Below are 8,959 nucleotides of genomic sequence, written 5' to 3'. Positions count from 1 at the left end.
GGGACTTCTCCAAGATGCATAACTTGATCTTATTTCCCCTTCATTAGCAATGTGGGACTTACATTACAATCAACCCCAACAATCTCCAACTTGATTGTAATGGTCTTCAATCTTCATTGTCTACACCGACAATCATTGTCTTCACCGACAAACATAATTTTCATTGTCGATATACCGACAAATTAAATTATCATACTCCACCATAAAAGAGTACACTACCCTTGGAACTAAACCATCCTAAGAATTTTCTTCACTTGGAACTAAACCATTCCAAGAATTTCCACATGCCGAAACCTTACTGAAAATTTATGGTGCAACTTCCATGTTGGCTTTCTCCGGAAGTTCATCAGTCACCGACATAACCACGTACCTTGCATCAATGCCAACCAATGCCCGCACGCTATCATCACACACCTTGCATCTAAATCAATCAATGCTTGTGTGCCACCTAGACAATTTCATGCCTAGACTGCCTTGTGTAATCATGATTGCATCAACTCCTCCGTCACAACATCATCGCAACTCCAGACCGATTGTAAACCGTGCACCAGGTTGGTTCCCAGCCAGAACCTCTCAAAACAGCACTTCACAATGTCACACTTCTTCGGCACCTTCGCAATACCACACAAAGTGATATCCATCGAACCGGAAGCTCTGATACCACTGTTAGGAAATAACACAGCTGAAGAAGCAAAATAAACCAGGAGCACAATCAACAATACAAGAATGTAACTTGGAAACTCCAAAACCGGAGAAAAAACCACAGTCGTTGTCAAAACCGACAACCAGAGAATAAATACTATGTGAAAATTGTTACAACACATAGACTTCACTCTCAACCACCCCATGACCCTAGTACACCCACACTCTCCTAAGTAAATATTTGAACTACATCTCACAATACTCTAAAACAAGAGCATAAGAGAAAAATAAAACACAAATATAAACTTAAAGTGTTTTCAGGTGCTACATCTTTGGTGTTTTGGTGTGTTGAAACAAGGAGCTTGAGATCCCTATATATAGTCTTGGACCCTTCCACCCCTCACTAATCTAAGCGATGTGAGACTTCTCCAAGATGCATAACTTTATCTTTTTTCCCCTTCATTAGCAATGTGGGACTTACATTGCAATCAACCCCAACAGTGATGTGCACAATCTTACATTTGACAGAAAGAATTTAGCACCCTAAGCTCCCTTGTGTCCCAAAATTGACAGTTATTGTACTAATAACAATTTTTATTTGGCTTAAAAGCATTTCATGCCCCTAATGTATGATGATTGTGCAAAAGTCGCCCCTACTCTTTTTTCGTCTACATGTATACCCTTCATGTTTCTAAAAAGTGCACCGAATGCCCCTCTGTCACTCTGACGTTAAAAAATGGACCACGTCAGCGTCCTACGTGGTGTGACATGTCATTAAATAAAAAACAGAACTTGAAAAAATGGGGTCAAGAATTCGAACCCAAGACCTTGAACTAACAAAACACACACTTTACCAGTTGAGCTACACAACCAATTTGTTATATCATGACCAAAGTTTTATTTATATCATACTCATTCATCATCATCTTCATTGTCTCATCATTTTCTTCATCATCTTCATCCCCAACTACATTAAAACCCATATTTTTCCATCTCTAGAGTGATGGAGGGGCATTCGGTGCACTTTTTAGAAACATGAAGGGTACAAACGTAGACGAAAAAAGAGTAGGGGCGACTTTTGCACAATCATGATACATCAGGGGCATGAAATGCTTTTAAGCCTTTTTATTTATAGCTCACTTTTAAGTAATCCATTTTTTTTTGCTAATTGCAGGGGGGGAGGGTTAACTAATCCATTTTTATCTAATTCATAAAAAGTGTGATGGGCACAACACATCATTAAAATCGCCACAACAAAGGCAAGGCACACCATCTGCGCATGTCAAACAACTTAACCATTTCCCATGCCTTATGCTGCGACTTTTGAAAACCATACATCACAATGAATCAATGATCTTTATTAGAAATTGGGAGGCCTATATTCAACCACAAAAGCTAGCTCAAGAGTTGAGGTTTGCACAACCCTTATAAAGACTATCTAATGTTCTATCTCTAGCCAATGTGAGACTTCTAACAATCTTAGCAAGAGAAGACCCATGTTACGTGGGCATTAATAAAATTATGAGAAAATGACTGCACTTGAACACCAACCTTCTCCTTCCACAAAACACACAAATCACCACCTCCACTTATCCTCTACATCTCAGCTGCTTTTTTACGAGTCTCCATAAAAAAATACAACATCGAGTCCTAAGTGGAAGAGCTTACACAAAGCCCACATTGCCCCTCAGGTTTTGTGAATAAAGATCCTCAACTTATTTATTCCCAATCATATCTCTATGTTTAATCAATCATATTAGTTATCATTGATGATTTTTTTCATATTTATTTAGTGTAAGGACTAAGGAGTGATATAAATGAAAACCAATTTCAAATTCAGCCATTTATTCAAACAAAATGTATAGAAATGATGGTTGGGCTGAACAAATGGGAAATGGGCCTAAGAAAATAAAGAGTCCATGTTATTGACCCAAAAAGAATCGAGGGAGAGGGAAGAGCTATATAATCCAGAAAATCTCGCAGATTCAACATGCAGCAGCAGCAGCAGCAGCAGAAGTAAGCGTCAGAACAACAGTGTTGATTCTGGTTCGATTTCGCCACTGCGATTCGTTCTCTCTTCCCTGCATCTGCATCACTCAGCTTTCTAGGGTTTCAACTCGACGATGGCTTCTTCCCCTGCTCAATTCGAAGAAGTAAGTCTCTGCATTATCATCATCTCTCGCTACTTGCTCTCTCACGCGTGATTTTCTTATCATCTTGCTCTTTCTCATAGCAACAGGAGTTTGATTTTGGCGGCGAAATTGCTGGAGCGCGCTCAGGTTTTGTGCTTGTTATCAAACGCATATGCGAATTTCTGCAGATTTTTTGTTGTTTGATTGTGCTGAAATGAAATGGATGTTGTAGGTAACAAGAGGTCATCTCCTGAATTTGATGGTGGAGATTTCGATAAGGATCACAAGAAGGTGAAATTGGTAGTTAATCAATGATTTTTACTTGCTCTATCGAATTGTTTGAGTCATGGTTTGCTCAAAATATGAACAATTGTTTGTGGTGTTTCGTCATTTAGGTCAAACCGAATGGTGAAGAAGCTTCTTCTGGTGTCACCACTGGAATGATCTTGACTCTCCGTGACAGGTATTTCTCGTGTTTTGTCGAATGTTTGTTATTAACGAATTATTATGCTCTCTTAAGACTGTTGTGAACTGTTTGATTTGAGACTGAATTTTTTGCTGGGTTTTGCTTTCTGCAGTCTTCAGAACTGTCAGGATACGCTTGAGGCATGCCAGGTACGTTTTCCCTTTGACAATGGTGAATGGATGTTGTTTGTTCTGAGAATTTGAACTTATGTTATATAGGGAAGTGGGCTGTGGTTATTATTCATATGATTTAAGTGTTGGATTCGTGTATGGCTCACATGGAAAATTGGCTTTGTGGTTATTTATTTCTTATGTTACCACTATGAATGCTTTGTTGTAGAATGCTCAATTGCTTGTAGAACCTACCCATCATAAATTAGAGATTCCTCATAGCTGAGCCTAAGCTGTTTGAGTGGAGTGTCCTTTTTATTTGAGATTTATGTTTTTTATTTTCATTTTAGAGTTTAGACTATTGATAGCATCTTAAGTTTCTTTTTACTGCCAGCATCATGCCATTATAATTTTTAAAATTTGTATGATGTGTCTGTGTTGTGTCGTATCATATCTGTCGCATGTCAGTGCTTTGTAGGACTGCACTCCAAAGTTCCATAGATGGTAGTCTAGATTGATTTGTACCTTCTTTCTTTCTTTCTTTCTTTCTTTCTTTCTTTCTTTCTTTCTTTCCTGTGTCATATGGATCCCTGTCCTGTGCTGTATTCTAGGTACCCCAAAGTTCCATATATGAAATTATAGGTTGATTTATATCTTTTCATTTCCGATGAACGTTTACTGAATTTATGCATATTCTAGAATGAACTTGATGCTGCAAGATCTGAGATTCAGAAGTGGCGCACTTCATTTCAGAATGAACCTTTCATACCAGCTGGGGTCCCTCCTGGTTAGTTTATACTTGTTTTATTGCAAATGATACATGTACTAATTGTTCACAATCTAGTTCTGTTTACTGTTGTGTTCTGGGTTTTAAATTTATATACCTGAGCAATTATTTCTTCTTTCTACTCACTAGCTCCCAAATTGGTGATTAATTATTTTCAAGCTCTTAAGTCAAATGAAGAGTCTTTAAGAGACCAGGTTCAGAATCCAATCTTCCATCCATTGCTTCAAATTGATTCATTATACTTGATATTAATCTATTGATCACATTCTCTTTTTATGCTGGTCAGCTTGAAAAGGCAAAGAAAAAGGAAGCTGCATTAATTGTAACATATGCAAAACGGGAACAAGAGATAGCAGCGTTGAAGGTAGGTAGTTAGTAATATTCTGAGAATGAGGTTCTTGCTCTATATAGCATGTGCATGTGTTATTGTATTTATTTCGCATCTACCAGAAGGCTAGAGAAAATTCCTTTTTCCCCCTAGAGAAAATATACTATGAACAGAATAAAAAAGAAATCTAGGGTGGACTTGGTCTTTCTTTCTTCCTCTTTCACTTACATCTATAACATTAAATAATTATGCAAACAAGGTTTTCTTTATCCTGCGGTGAGGGGATTAGTCATTGTTGCCGGCGGTAGATACTCTTGTTTGCACCAAAAAAGACTTTCTTTGTCCCAAAAATATTGTTTATACGAGGCTCATAAGGTTTCAATGCTTCTTTAATTGAAGTTGCTATGAAGATTTATAAAATCTGAGTCATGAATGGTTTAATATCTTTTATGTACTTGGTTGGCATTTAGATAATATTTGCACTGCCCAACAATAAAATTTTGAGAGAGAATATAATAAGGGGAGGGTGTGGTTCTGTTAAAGTTCAAGAAAAATCATGAAAATCTGAAAAGTGTTCTATTCTGTTCTTACCAATTTAACCTTGTCATATGATTTTTACCTAAGTGTTATCTTGATCAGAAAGTTGAAAGCCACTTGCATTTTACAGAATTTAATAGTATATATTTTAAATTTTATTTATTGTTTTTAGTTTATAATGCCTAAATCTTTTTCAGTCTGCTGTACGGGACTTGAAAGCTCAACTCAAGCCAGCATCAATGCAGGTAATCTTTACATTAAGATTGTTTAAGTGTATATCTAGAACACTGTTGATTCTTTGTTCTCATTTGTGCAATAATTGCAGGCAAGGAGGTTGTTACTGGATCCAGCGGTTCATGAAGAGTTCATACGATTAAAGGTTTGTTCTTCAAGTTTAGTCTTTTATCACATACGGAAGAGGGGATTATGTTTAATAATTTAGGTTCCCCAAGGAAATTGTTCCAGTTGTAGTTTATCACTTGACATTTTGTGAAGAAAGCATTTTTTCAGTGTTACTTCCATCTTTGTTTTTTTATTGGGAGGACTTATTAAGAGATTTTATTACTTTGAACATAACAAAGTGAAATAGAACAAAAACAACCACCACCAAAGCCTTTCCCCATCTATAGGGTCAACAAAATGGTTCAAAGATGTCATAATGTCTTCTATTAGAAAAGAGAAGTAGAGAAGATAGTAGACAAGCTTCCTAGTTTGAGTATGCAGTTCAGATATACAAAGCACTGGGACAGAAGATAAATTCGAGGCTGGAGGGTGTTATGAAATGTATAAATGGGCTTGTCAGCTGGCATCTAGTAACACTTGCTTTCAAATTTCTGTAATCAATCTAGAGGGTGTTTAATAATGCTTCTCGAATGTGTTTCCCTTTTAGGCAAGTCTAAAGTTGATGCTTATAGCGCAGGTTTATTATATCTTAATTGCTTTTTCTTGTGGCTTAAGATAAATTTATTCTTTTACATTCTTGAAGTTTTAATTTCATTTATATGTTACATGTCCTCATTTCCTTCATACATGAGAAAAATATTTTATTAGTTTATTGACATATCACTTACATTGGTGATTACACCTTTGAGCGTTTCTTACAAGTGTTCTCATCTGATCATCTAGAATTTAGTTGAGGAAAAGGACAAAAAAGTAAAGGAGCTGCAGGATAACATTGCTGCTGTTAATTTTACTCCCCAAAGCAAGATGGGGAAAATACTCATGGCAAAATGTAGAACCCTGCAAGAGGAAAATGAGGAGATCGGGAATCAAGCTTCTGAGGGCAAGGTGCTGCTATCTTATTTACTATATGCTACCAATTACCAATTGTCATTTCCCCTACTTTTAACTCATTCATCTGGGAGTCGGTTTTCTTCCCTTATCCTGCTTTACCATGTTTTTGAATACATATAAGTTAACATGTTGAACTGATTGGGAAAAAAAGTTTGTGGTATATAGTAACTGGAGGTAACATTGAACATATTAACATTTACACAACTACAAAGCTGAATGTTGCCCAATATAGTTGTTGCTCAATTTGTGCTGATATTGTCTTCTTTTTGCTTCTTTTTTCTTGGTCTGCAGATCCATGACTTGGCAATGAAACTTTCATTGCAGAAATACCAGAATGCAGAACTCAGAAGTCAATTTGAAGGTTAGTTGTTAAGTGATTTCATCGTGTGAAGTTTTGGCATCTTGTAGTTTCTTGTGTCACGTTATCTTATTCATTAATTAAAGAGGTGTAGTTAATTAATATATATTATGTAGACTGTAACACTGAACACCTGAAGTTGAAAGTAGTATACTTGAGATATTGTTATCGGTGAATGTGCTGACATGTTAAATGTTTGCTAGGGAGGAATCCTTGATCTGTTTGTCTATAAGGTTGGAGACTGGGGGGATTTAAATTTAAAGTGTCATGCAATTGTTACTCTATTGTTATTTCTCCATGCACCAGCAATTTGTGTAATTTTTTATTACAGGTTTGCAGAAGCGTTTGGGTGGATTGACAAATGATGTGGACAGATCCCATGAAACGGTTTTCACTTATCCTTATTTAAATATTTTAATGTTATTTGAAATTTTCACTGCATGTTTTATGTTGCCATTATTCTTTGTTTCTTCTTTACTAATCAATGTTTAAAAATCTCAACAAAACTTCTATTACATCCAGAATACTGATATGGAATAGATAAACGCTTATGTATATTGAAAAATACACCTTTAGAAAACTGTAATGGATTCCTTCGGATTAACTTGACTGCTTTATTCGTGTTTATTTGTGTATGGTAATAGCGTGTGTAACCAACTTAAGTGGTTTTTTACTGCAGCTTTTTATGTTGCAAGAGAAATTAGAAGAGAAGAATCAGGAGATCCAAAGACTGAAAGCTGAGTTGCAACAAGAAAGCTGCATGGAGAACGGGAGCACAGAAGCAGCAGCTAATGGGAAAGATAATGGTGAGATGATACCTGCGGAAGACGCTAACTAATATCACTAACTAGACTAATAAAATTTTGTCGGGAGCGGTTGATTCAAGTTTTCATGGATAGTTGTATGTTATTGTGTCAAATGTGCAATTGTGAATGTGCACAAGGACTTATCTCAGTTGTCCATATGGAATTTAAACGGTCGTTGCTTCTATGGTGCTGGGGATGATGATCATAGCTTTTTAGATATTTATGCCAATACTTTAATAAATTGGAAATTTTGGTTAGAAATGCGTGTGGTTGTCTTGGTAAATCATTGATTACTTGAATTGTCAAGAAATTGTAGTTGTGTGGAGGTGAGATAATGATGACCTGGGCCTGCGTGAGCGGTGTTTGTCTTGTTGGAATTAAGTGTTAGAGTCAAGTCCCACATTGGAGAAATCAAGGTAAGAAGGAGAGTTTATAACCTAATCCCTTAAGGTTTTGGGTTAAGATGTGGTGTCCAAGATCTTCTTGGTGTTTCCCCTCGACCTTGCCCCATAAAGATTTTGTTTTTTCATGAACAATACAGTAAATTAAACATGAAACATGTTAGAAACAAAAAGCTATCCATTTGCTTAACAAGAAACAGTTTACCATTATCTTTAGGCGGTTGACATTTTGCTATTTATTGAAAGAGATTTAACCGCCTAAAAAACTTAAAATACTGAGCTTTGGAACTTGGGTTCATTTAGAACTCTCGCGTAGCATGTGCCGTGACAGGCTTCTAAACTCTATCCTCTACCTTGATCTGTTTCTGATGCACGTAACCTTTCAATTCACACGTGTATCACTTTGCCTCCTTTTTTTTCATCCTTTACACTTCCGTTATCTGTTAAACACTTTCCCGAAGTCTCTTCAGTTGTCTGAAAATCAATCTCTTATCACTCATGTACTTTTTTTTAAGAAATTATCATATATATATTTTTCTTAATTTCTTAGCTTACGTTTCAATATATTTAACTAACAAGATTCTTAAAATACATTTACAACAAAATATATCTTTACATTCACGGTTAATCACTTTTCCTTGTACAAGTGTTTACGTTAATACCAGAGGTATTGAGGTAGTTGGCGTAATATTAATTGATCTATCTATTTTCTGATGTATAAAAAAAAAATTAATTGATCTATCTGAAATTTTAAATGGACTTGTTCAAATTAACTTCAAGCTATATGGGAAGTTTCTAGGCCACGTAGAAGTGTGAAGAAATTTAGAAAAAATCAGCGTACTACGTAAGGTTTGAATGTCATCCATTCCTTGTGAATTCTTGTGGTACCAAAATTATTATCATATTACTAATTTACTATGTATAAATATGCAGTTTCACTTAAATTAAATAGCGATTAAATTATAATCGCGCATAATGGTTCATCAACACTTTTTTCCTTATGTAAGTGGTTGAGGTTCAATTTTCAACTCTCATGGACAGAAAAAGACCACCCTTTTACGGTATAATATATTGATTGTCAGATGAAAATTTAATCTCA

General features: G+C 35.8%; 1 protein-coding gene across 4 annotated transcripts; it reads left to right on the top strand.

Annotated features, from left to right (window-relative positions):
• Window positions 1-2,626: 2,626 nt before the first annotated feature.
• On the top strand, window positions 2,627-7,720 carry LOC130711498 (FKBP12-interacting protein of 37 kDa-like). Of its 4 annotated transcripts, none has more exons than XM_057561162.1 (14): window positions 2,627-2,795; window positions 2,882-2,921; window positions 3,007-3,065; window positions 3,170-3,237; window positions 3,353-3,389; window positions 4,050-4,137; window positions 4,267-4,331; window positions 4,424-4,501; window positions 5,200-5,247; window positions 5,328-5,381; window positions 6,128-6,289; window positions 6,587-6,656; window positions 6,985-7,040; window positions 7,333-7,720. In XM_057561162.1, exons 1-14 carry the CDS (start codon window positions 2,766-2,768, stop codon window positions 7,489-7,491), a joined length of 1,014 nt encoding a protein of 337 aa, XP_057417145.1. In that variant the 5' UTR covers window positions 2,627-2,765; the 3' UTR covers window positions 7,492-7,720. The 4 variants fall into 4 exon arrangements, with proteins under 4 accessions (XP_057417145.1, XP_057417143.1, XP_057417142.1 ...); XM_057561160.1 differs by having other exon boundaries at window positions 3,007-3,074; XM_057561159.1 differs by having other exon boundaries at window positions 2,876-2,921; window positions 3,007-3,074.
• The last annotated feature ends 1,239 nt before the right edge of the window (window positions 7,721-8,959 follow it).

The sequence above is a fragment of the Lotus japonicus genome, chromosome 4, assembly GCF_012489685.1.
Source record: "Lotus japonicus ecotype B-129 chromosome 4, LjGifu_v1.2".
In the NCBI taxonomy this organism is placed as follows: domain Eukaryota; kingdom Viridiplantae; phylum Streptophyta; class Magnoliopsida; order Fabales; family Fabaceae; genus Lotus; species Lotus japonicus.
The sequence above is the reverse complement of the archived record's forward strand: the minus strand, read 5'-3'. Positions and strand labels throughout refer to the sequence as shown.

Coding starts and splice junctions, on each gene's coding strand:
- LOC130711498 (XM_057561159.1), top strand. CDS start 2,766: ATGGCTTCTTCCCCTGCTCAATTCGAAGAA. Junction 3,390..4,049: donor ATACGCTTGAGGCATGCCAG/GTACGTTTTCCC, acceptor TGCATATTCTAG/AATGAACTTGATGCTGCAAG. Junction 7,041..7,332: donor TGGACAGATCCCATGAAACG/GTTTTCACTTAT, acceptor TTTTTACTGCAG/CTTTTTATGTTGCAAGAGAA.